The 27,226-nt window shown below is 38.7% G+C and overlaps 1 protein-coding gene across 6 annotated transcripts in view; it reads left to right on the forward strand.

Annotated features, from left to right (window-relative positions):
• Nucleotides 1-27,226, forward strand: part of OCRL (OCRL inositol polyphosphate-5-phosphatase) — a 56,920-nt gene that overhangs the window by 11,297 nt on the left and 18,397 nt on the right. For 5 of the 6 annotated variants that reach the window (XM_057314341.1, XM_044391610.3, XM_057314333.1 and 2 more), the window contains 14 exons: nucleotides 5,472-5,582; nucleotides 6,222-6,311; nucleotides 6,982-7,102; nucleotides 7,191-7,352; nucleotides 8,569-8,670; nucleotides 9,658-9,772; nucleotides 11,103-11,219; nucleotides 11,324-11,511; nucleotides 14,337-14,448; nucleotides 15,777-15,886; nucleotides 17,604-17,739; nucleotides 21,990-22,100; nucleotides 22,742-22,907; nucleotides 23,170-23,405. In XM_057314341.1, coding sequence (XP_057170324.1) covers nucleotides 5,472-5,582; nucleotides 6,222-6,311; nucleotides 6,982-7,102; nucleotides 7,191-7,352; nucleotides 8,569-8,670; nucleotides 9,658-9,772; nucleotides 11,103-11,219; nucleotides 11,324-11,511; nucleotides 14,337-14,448; nucleotides 15,777-15,886; nucleotides 17,604-17,739; nucleotides 21,990-22,100; nucleotides 22,742-22,907; nucleotides 23,170-23,405 — 1,877 coding nt within the window. The remainder of the gene's footprint in view (nucleotides 1-5,471; nucleotides 5,583-6,221; nucleotides 6,312-6,981; nucleotides 7,103-7,190; nucleotides 7,353-8,568; nucleotides 8,671-9,657; nucleotides 9,773-11,102; nucleotides 11,220-11,323; nucleotides 11,512-14,336; nucleotides 14,449-15,776; nucleotides 15,887-17,603; nucleotides 17,740-21,989; nucleotides 22,101-22,741; nucleotides 22,908-23,169; nucleotides 23,406-27,226) is intronic. The other variant, XM_057314338.1, reaches the window with a different exon arrangement.

A 27,226-nucleotide genomic window follows, 5' to 3' on the forward strand; every position in this document is an offset into this window, starting at 1 on the left:
TCTTTTATCCAGCCACTTTATAGAAATATGTTTAAAATTTTAGGGGTGCTATTTATTTTGTTGTTTGGTTTTGATAGATAGCCCTTTTCATCTGCAAATAATAATTTTGTCTCCTTTCTAGTACCTGTAACTATTAGTTTTGCTTCATGTCTCATTACACCAATGAGAATTTTAAGACCAATCTTAAATACTGATGATAATCCTTGTTTAGCTCCTATTTTCAGTAAGAATGCCTTAGGTGGTGCTTCATTGTCGAGGACATGATTACCTGTTGATTTGATATGGTTTTTTAAAAACCATATTAAGAAACTGCATTTATTTCCAGTTTATGTAGTTTTTAAAATCATAAATGTATATTGAATTTTATCAGATGTCTTTACACTGCTTTTAGAGATGGTTATATTATTATTCCTTATTTGACCTATTGATGAACTGTATTATTCTAATTTCCCAATATTAAATCCTCCCTTATTTATTCATTATTTAACAAATATTTGTTGAGTGCCTTCTATTTGCCAGGCACTGTTCTAAGTGCTACAGGATCAATAGGAGAACAACATAGAGAAGATAGCTGCTCCTGCTTTTGTTCTTGCTTCTGTGCTGTTTAGTACTAGATGCCTATAATCCATTAATTCATTCCACAAAACATGAATACCTTTTATGTGCTAGGCACTGTGCTAGGCTCTAGGGATATATCAGAAAGCAATATAGTCATGTTGTATCATGAATCAGTACAAGAAACAGACTTTGAACTCTTAAGCGTAGATACTTACATAGTTGAAGTTTTGATAAATGCTATCAAGGAGAAATACAAAGAGTTTATAAGAGGGTTAACTAAATTAGGTGACCTGGTCAGGGAAGGCCTCTTTAAATAACATTTAAATTGAGACCAGAGGGGGGCGCCTGGGTGGCACAGCGGTTAAGCGTCTGCCTTCGGCTCAGGGCGTGATCCCGGCGTTATGGGATCGAGCCCCACATCAGGCTCCTCCGCTATGAGCCTGCTTCTTCCTCTCCCACTCCCCCTGCTTGTGTTCCCTCTCTCGCTGGCTGTCTCTCTCTGTCAAATAAATAAATAAAATCTTTAAAAAAAATAAAAAAATAAATAAAAAATAAATTGAGACCAGAGGGGATAAGTAAATAAAATCTTTAAAAATAAATAAATAAATAAATAAATAAAATCTTTTTTTTTTTAAAGAGTTTAAGCTGGAGAATATGAGTATGGTGGCAGTATAAATGGAGAGAAGTGGTCAGATTTGATAAATGTTTTTGGAGGTTAAATCAGCAGAGGTTGGTTTGGGCATAGGTAGTGAGTTGAAGAAAAGTGTCAGGGATGAATCTTAGGTTATTGGCGTGAGTGTGGATGATGGTACTATTTGCAAAAATAACACTGCAGAAGGAATGAGTTTTCCTTTGAGGGGTCGTGAATTCAGTTTTAGCCATGTTTATTTCTTTGAGACATGTTTATTTCTTTGAGACATTTGATTGTAGGTGATAAATTGACAGTTGAATGTATGCATCTGAAGCTCAGAAGAAAGGTCTGGGCCACAAGCATATAGATGGTATTTGAAACCATGAGAGATAATGTGATTGGAAATAGAGCTGTGCTATCAGATATGGTAGTTACTGGTTACATGTGCCTGTTTAATTAGAAATAAAATTAGAAGTTCAGTTCTTCAGTCACACTAGGCACATTTCAAGTACTCATTAGTCACATGTGGTTATTGGTTACCATATTGGACAATGCTGATACCAAATGAGAAAAAGGTTTTAGATTGAACTCTAAGGAACCCTGCTTTTTAAAGGTTAGAGGAGGAGATACCTCAGAAGGCACTAAAAAATTAGTGACCAAAAAGAGAGAGGCAAACTAGATGAGTATAGTATCATAGAAGCCTTCAGAAGAGATTATTTAAGGAGTGGTCAACTATTGATTTCTGCTGATAGGTCTAATAAGATGACTGAAGAGGATCCATTGGCTTTAGCAATTTGGAGGTTATTGGTGACCTTAACAAAGCTATTTTAGAAGGGTTGTGGGAGCCAAAGTCATATTGGAGTGGATTAACAAGAGAAATGGGAGGTGAGTAAGTAGTGACTATGTGTTTTTTAAAAAAGCTTTACTGTGAGGGATACCTGGGTGGATCAGTCAGTTAAGCGACTGTCTTTGGCTCAGAGCATGGTGCCAGGGTCCTGGGTTCGAGTCCCACATCGGGTTCCTTGCTCAGCAGGGAGCCTGCTTCTCCCTCTGCCTGCTGCTTCCCCTGCTTGTGTGCGTGCTCTCTCTCTCTCTCTGACAAATAAATATATATTTTTTTTTAAAAAAAGCTTTACTGTGGAGGGGAATGTAGAGACGGACTGGAGTTGGAGGGAAATATGGGATCTAGGAAGGTTTTTTTTTTTTTTAAATAGGATTTAGAACACAATTTAATGCTAATGGGAAGGAGCCTGTGAAAGGGGGAGTTTAAAGATATTGGGGGGAGGTGTCTTGAGAATGATTGTGAGTGTAAGGTTCCTGAGAGAATTGGAGGGGTTATAATTCAAAGAGAAGGTGGCCTTTGATAGGAGGACTCCTCTTCCTTATATCAGAAGGGAAAGAAGAAGTTAAATACAAATACAGGTAGGTTTCTATGTGATGGCTTCCATTTTCTCTGAAGCATGAGGTGAAGCAATCCACTTGGAATGATAGGGTTTGAGAAGAAGGGATCCAAAAATTGAGTATAAATGAGGAGGTGTGAAATGCTTGTTCCAGGTAGTAACTGGGAGACTAGTTGACTGTGGAAACTTAGATGACTTTCTATCATAGAGGGTCCAGTTGAGGCTAGCGATCATTTTATAATAATAGGTGTGTGTGTGTGTGTGTGTGTGTGTGTGTGTGTGTGTGTGTGTGTTTACTCCCTCTGCAGTAAGGCAGTTAGTTGAATTTCTGAGGTTTGAAAGTTAACCAGGTAGGTGCTGTGGAGGAACAGGGTGGTAAGACAGTTCTGGGCTTTTGCAGCAGAGTTTAATGATGACATCGGTTTGATAAAATAAGAAGTGAAAGCAGGAGTGAGTGAATGGATATTAAGAAAGTGGAGGGATCAATTGCTGGAGGTTCCCATATGAGCAAGTAAGCTAGAAGTAACAGGTCAAAATGGGGTATTTGAATTAGAGATTTATGGGGTGGTGGTTTCTATGATGAAAAGGTTCAGAGTACAACTGAGGGAAATCCCAGTAGGGACTGAAGGAGTAGGTGGCTGAGATGATGGGCCAAGGTCATTGGATGAGGAAGTTGAAGATGTTGACTGTGTTTTCTGCACTAATTTGTAAGGGACCCAAATTTAAGGCAAGAGTTTGAGTGGAGAGGAAGTCTTATGAGTCAGGTTTTGAATCCTGGATTCAGAAGTTTTGGTGAGGATGGTACATGATCTCATAGAGGGAGGAGGGAAGGGAAGAAGTCGGTATAACCCAGTGGGTAAACTGAAAGGGAAAAAAGATTTGTCCTGAGGGAGGAGAAGAGGGAATGGTCTGGAGATGGTGTTAGGACAAGTAAGGACACTGGTCTAAAATTCCGTAGGGTGTGAGAGACCATAAACAGCATCCAGGGAGCCACCACTTCACAGGTGACTCTTTGATTTTTCATTTGGATGCACATTAGAATTACTTGGGGAGTATTTTGAAAACTACCAGTGCCTGAGCCTCACTCCCTGAGATTCTGCTTTATTGAGCTGGGGTGGGACCCAAATGTCTGTTTTCTAAAAATGCCTCTGGTTATTCTAATGCACCCATACTTGAGAATTACTGAGAGATGCAGGGAATGTTCAGAGGAGAAGTTTGAGGATATAGGAGTGTTGATCACAAAGAGGCTAGGGGGTTTTGGAAGGAAGAGTAGTAGAAGGTTGAGTCATGGGGTAATTTGTCCTCTTTCCCACACAATATGGTGAGAGAGTATCCAGTATTATTTTGTAAGCAGTTTCTGGAGTTTTCTGTTAAATGAGTCAGTGTGTTTTTTTATATTTGCTACAATGTATCTTTCAAGGGTTGTGGGAGAGAGAGATTATGTGTTCTTGTTTAAGTTTCTATCAGATAGAAACTGACCTTTTAATTTTCTTCAATTTTTTATATAAAATATCTGAGAAAAGGAGGACTGCTTGTACCCCAAAGGAGGTTTTCCCTGATTTTCAAGGCTGTGATTATTGACAGCCTTTATTCATGCCGGTTGTTTTTTCTTCTCCTTATGATAACACCCTCACTAATTTTCCTATCTGTGGTCCACTTGGGTGCCTTCTTTTTCACATTTTTCTCTATTTTTTATCTCTTTTCGTCTAATCACTAAACCTGTGAAGATAGAAACATAAGGAAATGCAAAGGCAAGAGAGATTCAGAAGTGGATTTTATTTAATTTTCTCATCTCTTTGTCATTTATAAGTGTGAGGGAGTCTGGTCCAACAGTCTTCTATTAAATGCCTTCTGTCCATGAAGTCTGACAGCATTGTCACCAGTAAAGTAACCAATCATCCTGGTTTGCCTGGGACTTTCCCAGACTTAGCTTTGAAAGTCCTGAGTCCTGAGAGGCCCTTTGGTCCCAGACAACCCTGGGAGATCATCGAAAGTGTTGTGTTGGATTACCTGTATGTACAGCCCACCTCTTGCTCTCAAGGAACTTATGGCTTCCAGCGGCATGAGAAAGCAATATATGTACTAAATCAGTTCAAATAAGAATATAAACAAGTACATAGGTTTCCTGGATGATCATATCCAGATGATTGATAAATATGATAACTAGGGCATCAGAAAAAGGGAGACAGTATGTTATATACGTAAGAAACTAATGTCCTAGATCACTTTGCTGCTAATTATACTGTTTTCCAGTTGGCTATGCTTGAACTAGACCACTCCTGGTCATAGGTCATTATATTGCTTTCGTACATTTATTCAAGATATGCATTTTTTACTTGAGGTAATGAGGTATAGGTACTTCTTTTCAAAATAATTCAAACCAATCCCACTATTCTTTTATTTTTTAATTAGTTTGTAAATTCAATTGCCTAGGTACAGTCTATACCTAGGAGCAAACCATCTTGTTTTCTTTATTCCCTTTATGCTCAAATACTCTTAATATATAATCTGGATTTGAAATGGTAGAAATTTCCAGCTGGGAGATGGGAGGAGGGTGGTTGGGGAAGTGATCTTTTGTTAGAATTTGGTCCCTGCATTGACATTGGGGAGATATATCAGAACATAGGAAAACTGATTTTAGTATGTATCATATCACCGTAACTGGGCTGCTTATTGACACAGTTCATCAGCCCTTTAGATTTCCCTCCCTGTATTGCACTCCCCAACCAAATCCCCTGATCCTATAGACAGGTTTCCTACATTAGAGGTCTTAGAATATTTGTGATCTGGACCTTCTCCTGTTAAACTGATAAGTTGAGAGTATGACCCCAAAAAAGCATGTATTCCATAGCTATATGTGTGTGGATTTCACTTCTTTTTAGGTGGCTGCAAAATTCGGATTCAGGGGGACCGGACCAGAGAGCGGCACTTTGAAATCCCTGATGAGGAACACTGTTTGAAGTTCCTCTCGGAGGTCCTTGCTGCTCAGGAGGGTAACTCAAGACTCAGCAGTTTTCTTTCTGCTCTTTGAATGGCAGTGAAGTTCTGACATGCTGATGCAGAGGCAAGCAGCCATTAGCCAAGTACCTCACCCCTTCAGTCTTCAGTGCTGATTTTTCTGCCTTCGGGAACGAACCCAGGATTAGGTTACGGAACAAGTCTATTCAGCTATAAGGACACTGGGCCATTTTCCAGAATCTTCAGTGTCATGGCATGGACAGCTTACTGAAGACTATAATCCTCCTGCTCCCAGATGATCCCAGAGCTGCCCTCATTCTCTTAGTCTCTTCCTTTATATTCAAGAATGCTGCTGGCTGGGTTGCCTGGGTGGCTCAGTCATTAGGCGTCTGCCTTCGGCTCAGGTCATGATCCCAGGGGCCTGGGATAGAGCCCCGCATCGGGCTCCCTGCTCGGCAGGAAGCCTGCTTCTCCCTCTCCCTCTGCCCCTCCCTGTGTTCCCTCTCTCGCTGTCTTTCTCTCTGTCAAATAAATAAATAAAATCTTAAAAAAAAAAAAAAGAATGCTGCTAGCCCCTGCATTTGAGGAGTGCTGAGTGAATGGCTTTTGGTTATGGTAAATTTCACTCAATGATAGGGCTCCCCTGTTTCTGACCATGACTCTTATCTCTTTAGCTCAGTCACAACTTCTTGTTCCAGAGCAAAAGGACTCATCTAGCTGGTACCAGAAATTAGACACTAAGGACAAGCCTTCTGTTTTTTCAGGTACTGAAAAAATTCTCTTTTGCCTGGTTGCTGTGATCATTGCAGAGTAAATAGATTTTATCTGGACAGTTAGATAATGTGGATTAATGTCAGTCTGAGACACCTTCTCCTATGGAGTGGTTTTACCGAGTCCATTGCCACTGACTGATGTTCATTCCTGATCCTTTCTGTGGCATGTTAGCTCCTCAGGAGCCTGCTTAGCAGTGTGGTAAAAATTGCAGGCTCCAGGGCCAAACTGCTTGGGTTTAAACCCCAAATCTGTGACTTGCTAGTTATGTATGACCTCGGTCAAGTTACTCAACAATGTTGAGCTTCCATTTCTTTTTCTGTAACATGGGAAGATTTTTAATAGTACTGGCCTCTTGGGGTCTTTATGATGATTAATGAAGATAATGATATAATCCCTTATTATCAAACAGGCATTATGCTAAGTCTTTAATAACTGTTAGCTGTTACCATTCAGATTCCAAATTAATGTAACTTGCTATTGTTCCAGTTAGTATGTCAAGTTCTTCAGGGTATCCTTATGGTACCTTTCTGTTTGGTAATGCCATTGAGCAAATAGTGATCAAATCAAAACCACTGATCAAAGCACAGCTCTGTCTACCCTGGATAAATTAGATGGTATCTTTATTTCCCTCCCTTTGACTCTGGGTTCTGTGTACTTCAGGGCTTCTTGGATTTGAGGATAATTTTTCATCTATGAATTTGGACAAGAAAATTAATTTACAAAATCATCCTACAGGGATTCATCGGGAACCCCCACCCCCACCCCCTTCAGTGAATAGAATGTAAGTCCTATGTCAAAATATTTTTCCCATTTAGGAGACTTTTTTATTATAGGCAGTTTCACTTTCGAAATTCTCATTTATTTGCTAGGCTTCCACGTGACAAGGAAGCTTCTAACAAGGAACAGCCCAAAGTGACCAACACCATGCGGAAGCTCTTTGTACCAAATACCCAGGCTGGGCAGCGGGAGGGTCTCATCAAACATATCCTGGCAAAGCGAGAGAAAGAATATGTCAACATTCAGAATTTCAGGTTAGTCTCTCTTCTACTTACTGAGGTACGGCATATAATGGCTATTTGTTTTTTAAGGTATTAGTTTAATTAGCTTAATTAAGAATCAAAGCATGATAAAAGGAATGGTCAGCTGGCTCAAGCCCCTGTCTCTATATTGGTCAATAACATACATGTACAAAATAACACAAATGCTACAATTTCCCTTGGATTTTCTAACTACAAATGATACTATATCTACTAATGGTTCTAGACACTCAGAACCAAATCAGGCTCACATCTACTAGAGAATAATCCCCTAGCACATTCCCTAAGCAAGTGTGTTTATCTTTCTGGCCTGCTGAATTTTTTCTCACCAATATTGGAAGATTAATGTCTGCCATTACCACTAGCTTAACTTACTTACTTTGGTAAGTTAACCAAAGAAAATTTCACCCTGTCCTCTTGATTGAGAGGATTCTTTCCTCTATATCATATTTCTCAGTTCACATTTATTTATTGGTATCTTTTCTGGACCAAGTGTGTGTGGTGTGGCATGGCATATATTCTGGTGTGCAAAGCAGCAACACTTCTCTTTGTTGTTTGTGAACAACATGTATGCTTAATAGTCCAAGATTCCGGTCCCATCTGCTATCCCAGTATGCCTTATTTGTTCTAATTCAATTATAACCATATCCCTGTGTTAAAACCTGTAGTTCCTCATATTCCCCATGATGCTTATTTTTGTATGTAAACAGTTAAGACAGTTATGAGTTTTCCCTTCTGCTTTCCCCCTTAATACTGTGTATCTGCCTCAACAGAATTTCCTACACAGATGTCCTTGTAATCCTTCGGGAAGTGAGTTTTTGGATTCAACTACAGCTCCTTATGGAACAGTTATCCACATTAGATGTATTTACATCATGAAGATACCTTTTTCCCATCTACAAGCTCTCCCTTCAAGTATAAGTTTGGGTGGAGTTTAACTGAAAAGAAATGTGGTAGAGCAATTAGCTTTGTATTTTTTAAATAGAGACTTGATTCCTTTCTGTGGGTTCACCTAATGTAAACTTTGGAGAATTAAGCCCACTGCCTTTGTGTTCTACATGTGAGAGGTGTTTCTTATGTATATAACAAAACATTTTGAGAAATTATGTTGGCTTATTGTGAATATACCCTTGTATAAAAGTGATGAGAAAACTTCATTGGTTCATACTTGACCTTTGTTTTCAAATAATTTTTTGGTATTGTGTATTAGATTTTTTGTTGGAACGTGGAACGTGAATGGCCAGTCTCCAGATAGTGAGTTGGAACCTTGGCTGAACTGTGATTCAAATCCTCCTGATATCTACTGCATTGGGTAAAGAACGCATCTGGAATTTCCTTTTGGCTATATATTTGGTATTAGTTTACATGACATTTTGCTCTCCTTTTTCTTTTTTAACTGTTTGGTAAAAACTCACTATAGACTATATGTGAGAATTAACTTGTGGTTCAAATTTGTGAGATAAGAAAGGGATGATACCTGAAATGTTGAAAGGAAACATCTAGTCCTCTCAAAATGCGAAGAAAACTGCATTCTTAATAGAAACAGTCTTGAGGTCAATTCCAACAGTGACTATTCCTAGGATATATAAACAAAGCTCCACTGTTATCCCTTGTGGAGTTTTTTTTGTTTGTTTTTTGTTTATGTTTTGCATAGTCTGTGCATATACTTTTTTAAAAATATTTTTATTATTATTATTATTTTTAAAGACTTTATTTGTTTATCTGACAGAGAGAGAGTGAGAGCACAAGCCAGGAGACAGAGGGAGAGGGAGAAGCAGACTCCCCACTGAGCAAGGATCCCAATGCAGGGCTCGATCCCAGGACCCCAGGATCATGACCTGAGCCGAAGGCAGCTGTTTAACCAACTGAGCCACCCAGGCGCCCCCAAAAAGATTTATTCTTTGAAAGAGAGAGAGTGCATGAGCAGGGGGAGGGGCAGGGAGAGGAGCAGAGAGAGGGAGAATCTTTGAGCAGCCTCTCTGTTGAACAGGGATCCCAGGACCCTGAGTTCATGACCTGAGCTGAAATCAAGAGTCAGCTACTCAACCGACTGAGCCACCCAGGTGCCCCTCCTTTTTAAGATTCATTTTGTATAGCCTGTGCATATACTTATAGAGGGTCTTTTGAAAAAGAAAGCTGCTTGTCCTTACTGATCACCTGGGTCAGTAGAGCAGTTCTATAAAAATTTATCTCTTTCCCCATTCCCTTTTCACCTAATGTCTCAGAAAATGGGTAAGGAGGTAGACAGAGATAATTATGGGACATGTATAGATCTCATGTCTTCTTGTTTGTTTTTCAGATTTCAAGAGCTGGACTTGAGCACAGAAGCCTTTTTCTACTTTGAATCTGTGAAAGAACAAGAGTGGTCCATGGCTGTGGAGAGGGGTTTGCATTCCAAAGCCAAGTATAAGAAAGTAAGCTGCATTTAATTTTCTTTTTTAATATACAACTAAATAGAATTCCCTAGAAGTTATTCTGTTAACTGTAACTTGTTCCAAAAGAATGGTTTAATTGACTTCTTCCCTGTGTGTAATACTTCAGTAGGGCAGACTAATTCTTTACACCTATTTTTCTAGAAAAAAAATTTCCTAAGCTTTCCAATTCTATATTTTCATTGCTTAGGTAGCTTTTAGGAGAAAAGAAGAATTTTATTCTCAGAATGATAACTAGCTTACAATAATTACTTACAAGGTAACAGTAAGAGTTTAAGATCAGAATTATTCACTGACATGGCCAGAACAGGATGCTTTATAGAAAAGTAGTTTTAAGCATGTGGGTGCATAGGGTATGCTGTGGAATGGAAACAGCAAGAAGTGTTGTAGAATTTAAATGAGTTCTAAAATTTGTTGTAAATCAAAAGTAGAGTTGACTTTAGCAAGGTGGGCCAACTTGTTGGTCTTTAGAAAGCATGTGGTAGAGGCTACCAGAACAGTTATTTAAATTACATGGCTACCGTAGTAAGCCCTTTAAAAGCAGTCACCTGAATATTTTTCATTTACTTCTTCTAACAGTTGATATAGGTAATAAAAATCCTGAAGGTGTTACTCCTCTTATATATTTCAGACATATCTCTAGCTCTAGTTCTCAGACTTAAAATAATCAAAGTAAAAAATATTGCTATTTTATAAATTTTAATTTCTTAAGAAATTGGAAATCAGAAACTAGGAAGGAGAGGCAAAAGGAACAAGCTGGGATAGGGGTTTTTTTATTTGATTTTTTAATTCTATCTACTCGTGGTAGGTTAACAAGTGATTAAAATAATGGATCCTAGAGCTGAATGTACTTGATGTCCCCAAACACTTTTTTTTTAAGATTTTATTTTTATTTTTTTTTATTTTTTCATTTGAGACAGAGAGATAGAGAGCATGAGCAGGGGGAGAGGCAGAGGGAGAGGCAGAAGCAGGCTCCCCGCTGAGCCAAGAGCCTGACATGGGGCTTGACATGAGGCTCGATCCCAGGACGCTGGGATCATGACCTGAGCCGAAGGCAGACACTTAACCACCTGAGCCACCCAGGCGCCCCTGATGTCCCCAAAGACTTTTAACTCCTACTGGTCAGAGTCAGATAAGAGCTGCCTCAGAGAAATTTTGTTTCCTTTGTATGGGGTCCACTGGGAAATTAGAAGATTTGGATTCAGATTTGAGCATCATTAATATCTTCTTGGTGGAAAATTAGTTGTGGGACTAGATGTGTGGCAAAGAGTGGTATTAACATGAACCTTTTCTAACTCCCTGGAACTCATAGGTTCAACTAGTCCGCCTTGTCGGGATGATGCTCCTCATATTTGCCAGAAAGGACCAGTGGCGATATATCCGTGATGTTGCTGCAGAAACAGTTGGAACTGGAATCATGGGGAAAATGGCGAGTTACTTTGGAAATGAGCTTGATTATTATTTATGTCCATGTGAAGTTTAACTGCTAGTTGTGTCTTTGTACTAACTGTGAGTAATTACTCTTGCTAACAGGGAAACAAAGGTGGGGTAGCTGTGAGATTTGTATTTCACAACACTACCTTTTGCATTGTCAATTCCCACCTGGCTGCCCATGTGGAGGACTTTGAGAGAAGGAATCAAGATTATAAGGACATCTGTTCACGCATGAGTTTTGTGGTCCCAAATCAGACCCTCCCACAGCTGAACATCATGAAACATGAGTGAGTGGTTAAATCTCCTTTGGCCTTTGAATAGTGGGGCTGAGAAGAGATTAAATGGATCAGAAACTGTGAAGAATGAAGGTTTACAATTTAGGGATTGGGGTCGCAAAGAAGAGAGGGTTTTTAAGGAATAGCAGATTCATTGAGGCAGAGAAATCAGATTTGCTATCGGAGGTAAGATTAGTTCTGTTAGTGGCCATGTAAGAGTAATGCTGGAGGTGTCTGTCAGCTAGAGTCAGTTTTTATTATAAAATCAAAATGTTCATTGTAAATGTAATAAAAGATAAAATTAAAAGTAGAAATCACTCTGCTCTCCCCAGCCAGTCTCTCAGAGGAAACTGTTATTAACAGTTTGCTGTGTATCCTGGAACTATGCTGTCCAATGTGACAGCCAGTAGCTGTTAGTGGCTATTGGACACTTGAAAGTGGCTAGACCAAATTGAGATGTGCTGTAAGCATAAACTGTACATTGGATTTCAGAGACTTAGTAGGAAAAATGTAAAATACCTCAGTTTTTCAATATTGATTACATGTTGAAATGATCTGGATATATTGAGTTAAATGAAATTTATTGTTAAGTTATTTTTACTTGTTTATTTTACCTTTTAAATGCAGCTACTAAAAAATTTAAAATTACATCTGTGATGTGTATTTTATTTCCTTTGAATAGTGCTGTTCTAGACCTTTCTCTATATGCATAAAAACACATGCACGCTTATTATATAGAACTATATTGTCCTATTATTGTGGGTCTCTTTCCAAGCCAGTGTGTGCGTGTGTGTGTGTGTGTGTGTGTGTGTGTACAACATTACCTATGTAAATGTCTATATTATGTATGTACTATATTTTATATATATACACGTATATATTCTTTTTAGTGGCTGTGAATCATTAAGAATAGGGGCAGTGGAGATTTAGACAAGAATGGGTCAATAGGATAATAGGAGAGAAAGGTTCATGGAGAATAGGACTTAATAAGGATAGAAGCAGAAATCAGTTAAGGGGTGGAATGGGTGATAGAAAATGATTAATTGTCAAAAATTAATAATGGTAATTGAAATTCTGAGAGAGTGGTTTGAGATGGGATTTAGTAGGAAAACAAAAAATAACTTAGGATATTAGAATCAGTAGAGTAGGGTAATTGAGGAAAGAGTAGGGAAGGGTAGCGATACTGACCTGTTTCCGTATTGTCTCAACAATTAGGATAACGTACAATTCTGTTTCATGTTAGTAAAGTCAAGGCCTTGACATTAATAAAAAGTTGCCCTGAAATTCCTTAAATTTATTTCCTCAGAATTCCAGAAATTTTATGTTGCATTTAAGATTGGCAGAGAGACCCATTCAGGACTTGAGATAGCTCACAAGGAGAATCCCCCTTTTTTTTTTTTTGACCCACAAAAAATGTAACTTTTAATAGGATGCATAAAGTGAAAAAAGTTACTGAATGATAAAACAATAAGCTAAAATAGATTCTAAACAAAAAAAATGGTAGGGATTAATATGGAATGTAGAAAATGTTTAAAAGTTGTAACATTCTAGCATATGTCTAATAATTTGTCAAAGAGGTGGGGAGAGCCACACTGGAATGGGGAACTGGGAGCGTTTTCTTTCTTTTTTTATTTTTATTTTGTTATATTAGTCACCATACAGTACGTCCCCAGTTTTTGATGCAATGTTCCATGATTCATTATTTGCGTATAACACCCAGTGCACCATGCAATATGTGCCCTCCTTACTCTCCATCACCGGCCTATCCCAATCCCCCACTCCCCTCCCCTCTGAAGCCCTCACTTTGTTTCCCAGAGTCCACAGTCTCTCATGGTTCATTCCCCCTTCTGTTTACCCCCCCTTCATTCTTCCCTTTCTTCTCCTACCAATCTTCCTACTTCTTATGTTCCATAAATGAGTGAAACCATATGATAATTGTCTTTCTCTGCTTGACTTATTTCGCTTAGCATAATCTCCTCCAGTCCCGTCCATGTTGCTGCAAATGTTGTGTAATCGTTCTTTCTGATGGCTGAGTAATATTCCATTGTATATATGGACCACATCTTCTTAATCCAGTCATCTGTTGAAGGGCATCTCGGCTCCCTCCACAATTTAGCTATTGTAGTAAAGAGAAGGGCCATATGCACCCCAATGTTCATAGCAGCATTGTCCACAATAGCTAAAAAAGGAGAATCCCTTTTAGTGTTATAATTTCAGGGTCTCCCCTATGGGGGCTCTCAGCACATCTAGGGGCCTGTTGCCGTGATTGGGAGCCTGAGTATCCTGTAGCAAGCCAGTCTCCTTCCTACCTGGGACTTGGACTGTGGATTGAGGCAGAGATAGGCAGATTGGCTATAGTGGAGAGCTGTGGGCCTCCTTTTGCTAGGGTCCTGGCTGGGAGAGCTGTCATTTAGACCACGCAGACCTTAGTGGAGAGCCTGCAGAATGTCAGGGCTCAGAGAGGCAGAAAATGTTCAGATTCTCTTCCCCTGGAGACCTGGCAGGCAGCCAGACAAAATTTTGGCACTAGTCCAGCAAATAAACTACATGCTGCTTTTAGGCAGTTAACTCCTTGGCTTCTGAATCCCTCATATACACTGTATTTCCCTATCTTTGTTCTTTATGTATGGAGTGCCTATCTTCCCACCTATTTGGTAATCCCTAGTCCTTCTCAGGTGTACTCCCTCCAGAGGATAAGTTACAGCTTAAACCCTTTGTCTCAGGTAGTGATAAATGAATCCTTATCAATCATCTACCTAGTTTTCTTCTCTCAATTTTCTGATTGACTTTTTATGCTAATTATTGCTACTCCTGTTCATGTATTTCTTGATCTTCAGTGTTGTCATCTGGTTGGGAGATTTGAACTATAGACTTTGTATGCCTGATGCCAGTGAAGTGAAGAGTCTTATTAACAAGAATGATCTTCAGAGACTCTTGAAATTTGACCAGGTAAGTAAATTTTCATGTTATAGGTACTTTCCTAGATGGCAGATAAAATTGTTAGGTTTATGAGATACGTGTGCGGGAGGTGTGTCTTACTCTAGGGATAAGGTCTCATTGTCCTGGGAAAATGGTGTTACTAGCAATGCAGCAAATACACACAAGGTTTGTAGTGCTTTTATTAGCTGCTTGGATAGAACAGGGGAGATAAAAAAGTAAATATAACTTTTGTTCATTGTGTTTATGAAGAAGAGATTTTGGATTTATATAAATAGTTGGAGAATAGGTGGGGTTAATTGAAGAGTACTTCCTGGAGGAAGTGGGCCTTCAGCTATGTTGATATGGTTTGGCAGATGGAACAGGGAAAGTTGTTCTATGATTACTTGGCGGGCTTAGCAGCAGTGTGGAGGTAAAAGAGGGAGGCCCTGTGAGGGGATTCGGAAGAACAGAAGAGGAGTTTGGGATAAATAACAGACTGTGGTCTAATGGAAACTGATTGAGAAGTTGGGGATATCTGGCTTATAAATGTTAAAACCTGTGGGCAAAGCATTGATTTGGTAACATTTATATAAAACTTGATATTCAGGAACCTAGTTTTCTGTAAATTTGCCTTGGAACCTGGCACATGACTTGAATTTTTACTTCAGCTTATGGATACTGGTTGCTAAAAGTGAATGCTTATAGAGGGAAGAAAATGCTTCAATTTGATTTTAATGTCTTTAAATCCTTATGTAAGCCTTTTTGACCTTCAGACATAGTAAAAATTTAGGAGTTTTGTAGTCGAGTGGTTTTTTATAGTGAGCCTTTTTTTGCTGTATCTTTCTTCATATTGAGGTTGGCTGGCGAATTTCTTTACATTTCTTCCTCTGTCATGTTTCCAAAAGGGGTACAGTTTGAATAAATTCTGAGTCTTATGTAATTCTGGTGAAGTATTTGAGTGAGGATAACTTTCAGAATGATCCGTAACAATTTGGCTTTTGGAGTTATCCATTCAACATTGGTATGTTTTGTTTTTTTTAATTAAAATTGTGGTAGATGGTTCCTGTCCAACTTCAGAGAACTTAACGATTATTCGTATTTCATTTTTCCATTTTACCCGATGACTGTTAGCAATAAAAAGTTAGTGATGTGCTCATAATGAGCATCCTATCTGTAGGTGAGTTTAGATGCTATGGGAATGGCAAGATTTTATTTCACAAGGTACAGAAATTTTATTTATGTATCTGACAGTTGCAAAGGCTGTGGAACTAGATAGTTAGAAATGGCTGATCAACCTGATTATCACTTGTATTAAGATGGTGTTACCCTGCTTATGTGATGCTTCTTTCTATCTCTAGCTAAATATTCAGCGCACACAGAAAAAAGCTTTTGCTGACTTCACCGAAGGTGAAATCAAGTTTATCCCCACTTATAAGTATGACTCTAAAACAGACCGATGGGATTCCAGGTAAAGTAACAAGAACCTCCTCCTGGAGTGGGTTCAGGCCTGGTCTTATTTCTATCCCTCTATGTTGCTGAAGGGCTGGGAATTTTTTCAGTCATGCCAGAAGCAGATATAAAAGCTTAATGGCTCAGTGCTATTACAGAGGAGTTTTAATTCATGTGTACTCAAAGGTGAGCTTATCTTAAGAAAGTATTACTTCTATGTCAGGGCTGTTGAAGTTTTATGGGCTGCCTGCAGTGCCTTATTTCTGTCATCTAAACAGACTTGCTTAGATTTTTACCTTCCTGATTACACCCCTATTTCCTTACTGATTGTCCTGTTCTGAATGTTTCTTTCCAAATTGTTTCTCAGCTCCTTAACTCAGAACACCAGAAAGTGAGCCATGAAAGGTTCTTCCAGCACAGTGGTTCTCAGTCCTGACTGCACATTAGAATCTCTTGGGGGACTTTTAAAAATACTGATGCCTGGGGGCGCCTGGGTGGCACAGCGGTTAAGCGTCTGCCTTCGGCTCAGGGTGTGATCCCGGCGTTATGGGATCGAGCCCCACATCAGGCTCCTCTGCTATGAGCCTGCTTCTTCCTCTCCCACTCCCCCTGCTTGTGTTTCCTCTCTCGCTGGCTGTCTCTATCTCTGTCGAATAAATAAATAAAATCTTTAAAAAAAATACTGATACCTGCCCAACCTCTGCAACTGCCAGAGAAAGCTAAGAACCATTGTCTAGTGGGGGGGGGGGCTTTGATTTCCTAATTACCCCCAGCAAAGCGCCCCTGTCAGTATGTTCCTCGTAACTATTTGTCCTCTACCTGCTATCTGTCTGTTTCCTATGGTGTCCTAGCTGGCTGAGCCCAGAAGCTTCAAAGAGAAAGAAAATCTCTGGGTATATTCAGCTTCTTTAGACTCAGAGCACTAGGGTGGGGTGGAGAGGAGTCTGTACCCCTGTGCCCTGAGGGAACTGGTCAGCAAGTGAAAAGTGACACTGACAGATCTTGTACACTTCACCTTGTTTCTCCCACTCACCTGACTTGAGAGTCAGTTGAAGAGCTACTGATAAGAACTTATTTGTGTCACCTTCTGGATCAGGTGTACAAGGTGTTGCTTATCTTAATAAAATGATGAATGGGATTTTTTCCTAACGTTGGTAATCTATAGGCTGTTATATGTTTAGACTTGCATGCTTAGATGTTAGTTCATCTCTGTTTGAAGGAGCTAGACTTGTCATGAAAGTCTAGGTTTAAAGGGGAACTTTCTACTATTACTTATCTCCAGAAATTAAGCCCAGTCTTGGAATATAGGATTGGATTCTTAGATTTTTATTGTCTATCTGTTGTGAAATGTCATTGCAGTTCATCAAGCAACGTGTGCTGGATATAATCCTGACCTTCTGAGGATATTTTAAGAAGGGGCTATTATATTTTCCCCTGGGGCAACGTTGTTGAAGATGTAATGCTAATTTTGGGAGCGCTGTTTATTCATTCATTAGATAACTATTCATTGAGCACCCACTTTGCACAAGATAATGTGCTAGAGGTTGGGAATTCAATGGCAAACAAGCAGACCCAGACCCTTTACAGAGCTTGAATATAGTAGGGAATATTATAGTTGGGATCATTAGGGAAGGGCAAGCATATAAAAGATGGCCTAACCCAGGTCTGAACCAATGTGGTAGGTATTACATTCTTGTGTGGTATGTTCCCTTTATACTTTCTTTCTTTATTTGCAGTGGAAAATGTCGGGTTCCAGCCTGGTGTGACCGGATTCTTTGGAGAGGAACAAATGTTAATCAGCTTCATTACCGGAGTCACATGGAACTAAAAACCAGTGACCACAAGCCTGTTAGCGCCCTCTTCCATATTGGGGTAAACACTTGTTTGTTCATTTATTTGTTTGTGTGTTAAGTATTCTTAGAACATTATTTAGACTCAGAACAGATCAGTAGTTCACTGAGCCATAAATGTTACCATAACCAAATAATCATTTGCAACACTGAGAAATTAGTGCCCTCAGCCCTCCTAAATGCTGTCCATATGGTTCTTAATGTGCGAAGCCTTTTAGTGACACAGATGTTTCTCGTGCTGCATAATGGCTGGGTGGTAACCTTAGCCTCCTAAAGTTGTTAAACATAAGGAAGAGTTAGAAGCTAGGTTTTAAAGATTGAGTAGCCTCTCATCAGATAAATAGTAAGGAGGGGAAGCCCTGAGAGAGAGGTTCCAGGTATAGGGATGGGGACAGCAGGAGCAAAAGCATAGACTGGTCAGCATACAACCAAATCTGTATTTTACCTTAAAAGGCATGTTGTCAGCCATACTATTAGTGAAATCTTCCTGTGTCCAGGAGCACAAGTTTTAAACTTTTTTTAAAGATTTATTTATGTATCTTAGAGAAAGAGGGAGCATGAGCAGGAGGGGAAGAGGGAGAGGGAGAGAGAATCTGAAGCAGATCCCATGCCAAGTGTGTGGAGCCTGGTACGGGGCTCAATCCCAGGACCCCGAGATCATTACCTGAGCAGAAACCAAGAGTCAGACACTTAACCGACCGTGTCACCCAGGTGCCCCCAGAGCTCAATTTTTAAATTTTCTTTAACTCTGTTGCATCCTGGGCTGGATTGATGGCCAGTTATTTAATTTTTTTTGTCTCTGTTGTGGGTAGTTTTTGTTTTCACATTGTATATTTTAGCTGCATGTTAATAGTATACAGGTTATGTCTTGGGATCTTACTGGTTTATTACAGCTAGTACATTAAGATTATTTCTTGTAGATTTTCCAGACCTGCAGTCATGTAATCTGTCAGAATCTATAAAGTGCAGTGCTTGATAGAGTGGGCTTTATAGATAGACTGCTTAGATTTGCATCCCAGTTCAACCACTTTCTAACTATGTAACCATGGAAAATTTATGTAGCAATCCTGTGCCTCAGTTTCCTCCTCTATAAAATGGGGATAACAATGGTACTACTTACAAGTATTAATGAGGTAAGACATGTGAAGAACATAATAGATGTATATGTTGATTCTTTTGGCTTCTCAGATTATCACCTACTTGCCTTGTCCTACTCCTGTCTTAAAGGGAAATGACTTTGAGGTATTTCCTTTATTTACAAAATTAGGTCTTGGTTTTAGAATACAGTCTACATTTTATCAAGGCAATTGTGGCTTGACTTTGTCCATTTTGAAATTTTAAAATAATAGTAAATAATAGTAAGTATTTCTCAGATAGTAGCTAGTATGTGCCGGGGACTGTACTGGACAATTGACACACCTCTCATTTACTTCTCACAACAGTGCTTTGAGTTAAACATTTCTCATTTAACAGATGAGCAAATGGAGAACCGATGAGTTTAAATAACTTCTTTATAAGCATTCAACTAGAAGGAATGCTAAGATTCAAATCTTATCTATTTAACTCCCAAGCCTATAGATGTTCTTTCCACTAACCCCACAATGCCTCTATAGTTCCAAAGAACTTACTGACTAGAAAAATCTTTAGATACTACTTGTAGCCCACCCAATTTCTCGTTTGTACTTGTGGGCTGTCCTGTTTTCTTCATTTGAATTCTCTTAATCCATTTTTAAAAAGATGTCTTTCCCCAGACACTAACCTTTTTGGTTTAATCAGCTATGCTTGGCTTTTTTGTTTGTATTTCTTTTCAGAACTTTGGAATATTTGTAATAATTACACATATTAATCCAGAGCTCCTAGCAGGATATTTAAAGGTCTGCCTTTCTAGTTTTTAAAACTACTTAAATTGCACAGGAATTCAAAAGTGCTTTTTCTTTAAAATAAAAAAAAATGTAAGCAAAATTTACAGATAAGGCTGGAATTCTTCAATCCTTGTTCTATCCCCCCCTCCTACCTTTGCCCAAAATCCCCACTTCCCAGCCAGGCCAACTACCGTTTTGAATTTATATCTTTCTAGACCAGCACAGTCCAGTAGGTGTTTCTGTGGTGATGGAAATGTTACAGATCTATACTGTCCAGTGCAATACTGCTGACTTCAGGTGACTCTTGATCACTTGAAGTGTGGCTAGTGTGACCGAGAGAGCTGAATTTTCTATTTTATTTAATTTGAAGTAATGTATATTTAAATGTACATATGTGGCTTTTGGCTATTATCTTAAACAGCACAGTTCTAGACTATTGTATATGTTTTTCTGTTGACCCATACACAACAGAGTATTGTTCTGTGTGTTGGTGCAAATATTATAAATGGTCTCATACTGTGTATTGGTCTGCAGCTTGCTTTTAAAAAAATTTCAGTGGTGTGTCTTGGAGAGCTACCCATGTTATTCCACAAAGATCTAGCTCATTGATCATCTAGCTCATTCTTAATTCCTAATTTTGTTGGTAATTTCCTTTTCTAAAGTGGGTGTATCAGGTGGTGACATTCTAAGGTGTTTTTCCCCTTCATTATCCTTGATGTGCCATTAAGGGGTATATGATCATGATAAACTACTGAGGAAAGGCTTTGAGTTTATTGAGTAGTCACCCCATATTTTGGTCTCGTGGGCATGCTATGATTAGAGGCTTTAAAAAACACATTATATTTTTACCACCATTGTCATCAGTGACTGTTAACAAAGGGACCAAGTGCTCAATGGCCAATTAACTTTAGAAGACTTGCTGTGGGCTGGCTGAGATTAAGCTGAGATAGGGTTTCTACCCTGGTACTTGGTAATGGGATCTGTTGCATAGACATAGAAATTGCCTAGAGAGCTTTTAAAAACCACAGTAGGTCAAGGCATCTGTATTTTTAAGCCCTACCTGAATTGATCCTGTTGTGTACCTGGTGTTTTGGAAAGGGTCTTCCACTAGAGGTCCAGATATAACTTCTGGTATTAACTGTGGCAGTGAGCAACTTAGTTGATCTTTTTCTATCTTGATATTCTCAGCAATCAGAAGAATAATCCTTGATTTGGTAGCTTTGCAGGTTGTTGTGAAAAGATGACACATGTAAAATACTTATGAAAAAAACAAGTTGCAAAATTTTATTAAAATATTTTAAAAGTATAAAATTCCTCTTAACCTGACACTGTGGTGTGGACTCTGGTGCCACCAGCAATTGCTTGCTCCTTGGGTCTCTAAGCGCTATGGTTTAGATACATAAAACCCTTCCCAGTCTTTGAGCTATTTGGCTCAGCTTTGATGCTCTTATTTTCCACATTTGATTTACAACCTCTTCTACATGCGTCAGTCCTTTTTTTTTTATACTGAATTTGTGAAGTTTCATATTCTAAAAAGAAACCAGGACCTCAGTAAGTTACAGTGCTATGTTAATTATGTTCATTTTTGGCATTGATTTGTATGAAGTTTTAATAGTGAAAAAAACCCACAGCTATATCAGGAAGCTGAATGTGCTGTGTCAGATGGGAGATGTTTTTGACCTGTTAGCCGAAATGATCTCTTTGTCCGTTGTCATGCTTTTAACTCTAATCTAGGGCATTTTGTATTGGCTGTTTTCTAAAGTGGCCATAGGATCTATTTACTAACACACCTTTATCATTATATAATCTGTGCATTGATGTTATGATTCTTGGCATTGTGCATAGCAGCTAATAGAACTAAATGCTTTAATCATTTTTTCTGCTGTTTCACCATGCTTTGTGATCATTGTTAGAAATGGTACTAGGTATGTTTTGACAACTTATTTTGTGCAATGCAGGAAATAATTTTTACCACAATTGTCACATTTCCCCCACCACCAAATAACTTAACAATGGAGCAAGAAAATATTTTTCCCAAATATTACTGCCAAGCTTCTTAGCACCGAGGTTTAACTTTTCCAGGAAGTTAACCAATTAACCTTACCTTTACCATAAAGTGGGTAACGCTGTAATGCTTACTTTAATTTATATTTGTTTTAGTGACATTTAAAAAATTGTTAGACTCTTAGAGATTCAAGCTGAGAGCACACAAGACTAAAATAAGGATCTGTTTTCTTTGAGGTGAAAGTTGTGGATGGAGTGATATTTCAGAAAGTGTTTGAGGATGTTGTTTGCACCACAGTTTATTTTAAATGATTGCTCTAAAAACCCATTTTAAATTGTTAGGTAATCTCAAGGGAAGATGAGCTAGGAGCACGTAAGACTGAAAAGAGGGTTTATTTTCTTGCAGGTGAAGGTTGTGGATGAACGGAGGTATCGGAAAGTGTTTGAAGATATTGTACGCATTATGGACAGGATGGAAAATGACTTCCTTCCTTCCTTAGAACTCAGCAGGAGGGAGGTGAGCAAAAATACATGGCTTCCCCATCTACTGCCCATCGTGGTTAGTACAGGGGAAACCACGTTTGGTAGAGAAGGTGGCACAGCAAAGTGGTGAGAACCGTGTGTGCTGGAGTCAAACTGCCTCCATTCTGATTCCAGCACTGTCATTTAGAGGTGCATGTCTAACTCTCTCAGAGCCACGGTTTCCTTTTCTGGTTCAAGGGGTGGTTGTGAGGATTACACAGGTTAATACATGTGAAGCTCTTAAAACAGCTCCTGGCACGAAGTAAGCCCTCAGATGTTAGCTGCTCTTATTTAATATTTCAGAGTTGCTGGTTAATTCATATCTCAGGAACCAGGACTTACTTGGTCACTGGATGAATGTCCTGACCCAAGGTTGGGTTACCCTCTTAGGGTCTCAGGAACAATCAGAGTAGCTTAGAGAAGTAGCAAGAGCTGCCTAATTCCTCCTCTGCTGGTGTGAATACAGTAAGAAATGAGAGAGCATGGTGTACAGCTGGCCCACGTGGTGAATATATACAGCAGTTGTGCACCTGGTTAATAATTACTTTATTCTTATTCATATTCTCTATGGAATAATCCAACTGACATACTCCCCCTACTAGTGATGCATGTTTGTGTCTGTCTGTTATTCCCCAGTTTGTGTTTGAGAATGTGAAGTTTCGGCAACTACAAAAGGAGAAGTTCCAGATCAGCAACAATGGACAGGTTCCCTGCCATTTTTCTTTCATCCCTAAACTTAATGACAGCCAGTACTGCAAGCCATGGCTTCGGGCTGAACCTTTTGAGGGCTACTTGGAGCCAAGTGAGTTGTCCCTTTACCATTGTCTCTGCTTGCAATGTACCATCTCCCCATGACTCCCATGCCTCTCTTTGTTTAACTTCTTGTTTTCTAACCACATGTCTTACCTTCACTGTCATTATATTGGGGAGACCTCTTTTGTATGTCCAGTGTCTCCTCCATCACTTGGTGATTTTTTAGAAGACACTACTTCTGTTGGTTCTCATCTCCCTTTTGCTCTTCCACCAGAAGTTTCTGTTACCATGTGTCATTTCTTACATTTCAGATGAGACAGTGGACATTTCCCTTGATGTATATGTCAGCAAAGACTCTGTGACCATCCTGAATTCAGGGGAAGATAAGATTGAAGACATTCTAGTCCTTCACCTGGATCGAGGCAAAGATTACTTCTTGACCATTAGTGGAAATTACCTCCCAAGTTGTTTTGGTACATCCTTAGAGGCTTTGTGCCGAATGAAAAGACCAATCCGAGAAGTTCCCATCACCAAACTCATAGACTTGGTAAGAAACATCCTAAGACATGGGACCTCCTCTAGATGTAATTTTCACAATACTTAAGGATGTCCTCATTGTCTCTGTGCTTTCTCTTTTGTTGGGGTTGGGAGAATTGTCAGGTGATAAATAAAAGCTAGAATGTCACTTTAGCACTACTTTCGTTAGATTAAGCCTAAAAGGAAAGAGAAGAGAGTAATCTGTAATTGGCTCTTGTCAGGAATATAATATGTAATACTAAATTCACCGAATTAGATTAAAGGCTTCCTTCCAAAAGTTCTAATGTTTATTTGTTATGCTCTTCATACTTTAATTTTTTTTATTTTAATGTTTTTTTATTATATTACGTTAGTCACCATACTTTAAGTCACTCTTGTATAAATTAGCATGTATGCAAGGTACAGTAATTGGGGGGGGGGCAGTATTATCCTCATTAAACACATGAGAAAGCTGAGGCATGGAGACAAGAACTTGACCAAAGTGGAATAAGTTAGCGACATGTCTGATTCCCAGTCTGTAACTCCTCACTGTATCATCATATCTCATCCCAAACTTGGCTGCATGTTGCAGCCCAGACCTGTAAATGAACCTCAGAGTACCTGTCTCAGAGTCCCCCAGGGGTCCTTGAACAAGTACACATTCTCCCCCCGCCCCCGCCGCTACCCCCTCCACCTCTGGCAATGGAATCACAGTCACGGGGCGCAGGGCTTAGGAACCTGCATTTTATCAGCATCCCAGATGATAATAATGTGCCCTGAAGTGTGCTGCTTATTTAATGGGACTCACTTAACAAAGGCAAGGAGTAGGATTTCCCCTCCCTGACACCAAGCTCTAATATCAGTGCCCTTATGGAAGAAATGCTTATTATCTTCAGGAACATAAACTGATTCAGTAACAAGCTCATCCTCTTAAGAACTTTTCTTCTAAATGAAAATATTGCTGCACCCAAAGAGTACAGACCTCTTTGGGCTATAAAAGCATACTCTTGGTCTTTTACCAAAGAAAATGAGGTGATGTGACAGCCATACTTTATCATTGCTATTAGTATTCATGTTGATCCTTTCAGCCTCGCCAGAGCAGTGATTTTATCATCTAGTGAGGAGGGCTAGACCAGCGGGCAGGCTGCTGGCTTGTCTGAGTGTGATCTGTTCCGTTGCCATGGAATTGTTTTAGCTATGACTCAGATAGCAGATTAAAACACTTGAGTCCAGTCCCAGCATTCTTTCTTGGAATTATACTTGTTTCCTTGAGCCCTCATGACTGGGTGTATTACCTCTGTTTGAGAGAGAACCATTTTCTTTAGAAATTCACATCCGTGTATTCTATTATTTCTTATGATACTTGTTTTTCTTTTACCACTATATTCTGTCTTTCAAATTTAGTATTTCACCATTTAGGATATATTCCAAATGAAATTTCCCCTTTTTTTCACTGCCCCCTTCCATCCATCCTAAACACCATTCCCCAGCTTTCTTTTTCCCAACTTTTAATTATGAAAGCAGCAAATGTGCTGAAAAATTGAAAGAACAATACAATGAACCCCTACATGCCTTACAGATACAGATGTGGGTTTTTTTTTGTTTTGTTTTCTTTTTTGCTGTACCATTTGAAATGAAGTAGTAATATATCATTTCACTGGTGAACACGTTAGCCTGCCTCTCTTAAAAAAGACAATTTCTTTATAAGCACAATACCATTATTATGCCTAAGAAAACTAGCCACTCCATATTTCAGTTTCTCCAGTTGTCCCAAGAATTTTTTGATAGCTTTTTGAAGCCAAAAACTCATCTGGATTCACGTAATACCTTTGGTGAGGTCTCTATAGTCTCTTTTATTTATTTATTTTTTTAATTTTATTTATTTGAGAGAGCGAAAGTGAGCACAAGCGGGGTGGGGGACAGAGGGAGAAGCAGACTCCCCGCTGAGCAGGGAACCCAATGCAGGGCTCCATCCCAGGACCCCCAGATCATGACCTGAGCTGAGGCGGATGCTTAACTGACTGAGACACTCAGGTACCCCTCTGCAGTCTCTTTTAGAGTAGAACAGTTCTCCCCTTTTGTTTCTTTAATGACATTGACTTTTAAATAGTCCGGGACAGTTGCCCAATCAAGGATCCACCATTTTCTAAATTTGTCTCTTCCCTCTTGGTAACTGTTTAAATTTAATCCTTTCATACTCCTTCCTTTCACTTTATTTCCTTTAAACTGGAAACTGGTTTTATTTTTGGCCAGAGTTGGCAGAGGCATTATGATACCCTTTATTGTAATTGTCCTATATTAATTAGAGTGACTGGAAGGAGGCTCAACCAGCGTGAAAATGTTTTATTTTGTTTAAAATATTATCGGGTAATTCAGTGTTTGACCATGAATAGGAAGTAGCCAAAATCTTTAATGGAGTTAATAATGGGTCTGTAGGAAGCCCTTTTCCTCCGTTTTTGTGCACAAATGATTCAAGGTTTAAAAAAATAGAATCCTGATAATTTTTTCATTATTAAATTCTGAGTTCTTATTAAATTGTATGTGTGTGGTCATCGTTTGTTCTTTTAAAGCTTTTATTTTGTAGAATATAGTGTTTTGATTCTTTCCACAGCCTTAGTCACATTTCAGTATTATTAATTCCTGTATTTCATTGATGATGAAGTTATCCATGTAGGTGTGGGGCGATAAACAAGAAATCTAAGATTATCTGTACCCCATTTGTAATATCTTCCCATTCTGTTTTGACTTGATTTTGACCTTCTGCAATGCTTTCTTATATTTGTTCATATTTGTTCCAAGACCCAAAATGATATTTCAGATCCCATTGATACCTATTATCCTCTATTATATTATTTACTCTAAAATTTTGGGTTCAGTTCCTATGTTGACTTTCCATGTACTGTTTCAGAAAGATTCTTATGCCACACCCTGTTCCCACCATATGTGAAATGAAATAACTGGCATAAATCCTTTTCATTTTTCTTGCCCTTCTCAATGATAGTGACTTTGCCGCTACTAGTGTAGTTGGAATTACACAAATGGCAAACAGAGGAGAATTTGTAATTATTTTTATTCTTTTCCAGAATAAAGATAGATTTTTCTGGTTTATTAACTAGCATATTAACTAGCACATAATCATCAATATTCATTACACATTGAATACAAAGTATTACGGAGTTTATGTGGGTTCCTGTAATTTAGTGGTGTTGAAAGTTTACTTATGTATACAATATGACTAAATTCTAAATCAAGATTAATAGGGAATTTGGTTAACAGTAATCTAAGCATTAGTTTTACTGGCTGATGTCCAATGTATTTGGTAAATCAATATTTTGGAAAGGCATTTAGAATGAGAGTTGTGAAGCTTGTAATTTGTATTAACAATAGATTCCTGTGCCATTTACTCAAGCCTTATATGCCATAAAAGCTTATTGATTGACCAGCTAATTTCCATAAAAATCAACCTCAGAATCAGCCTATTTTGGCTTTTTGAATATTTGATTTATGTAACATTAACATAACTAGAAACAAATTCAGCACATAAGAATAAAGTGGACTAGAAAAATGATTTGGGGTTCATCATAGAAGTATTTTGAGTCAAGTCCACATACTGAAGAAGTATGTATTAACATATTGGGTGAGCAGGTCCTTCCAGGTGTAAGGGACATCATGAATAAATGTTAGAAGGTAAAAGCAGAAAGACCATTTATGAAAAATTGTAAGATTTCCCTGGAAAGAGTGAAGATTAAAGAAAAGAGTATATGAAGCTGGTTGGGTGGGTTGGAAGCAGGGGATACAGAGTCTTGAAGTCAACAGATGAGTTTGTGCTAAAGTCACAGGGCATCTACAACC

The sequence above is a fragment of the Ursus arctos genome, chromosome X, assembly GCF_023065955.2.
Source record: "Ursus arctos isolate Adak ecotype North America chromosome X, UrsArc2.0, whole genome shotgun sequence".
Lineage (NCBI taxonomy): Eukaryota > Metazoa > Chordata > Mammalia > Carnivora > Ursidae > Ursus > Ursus arctos.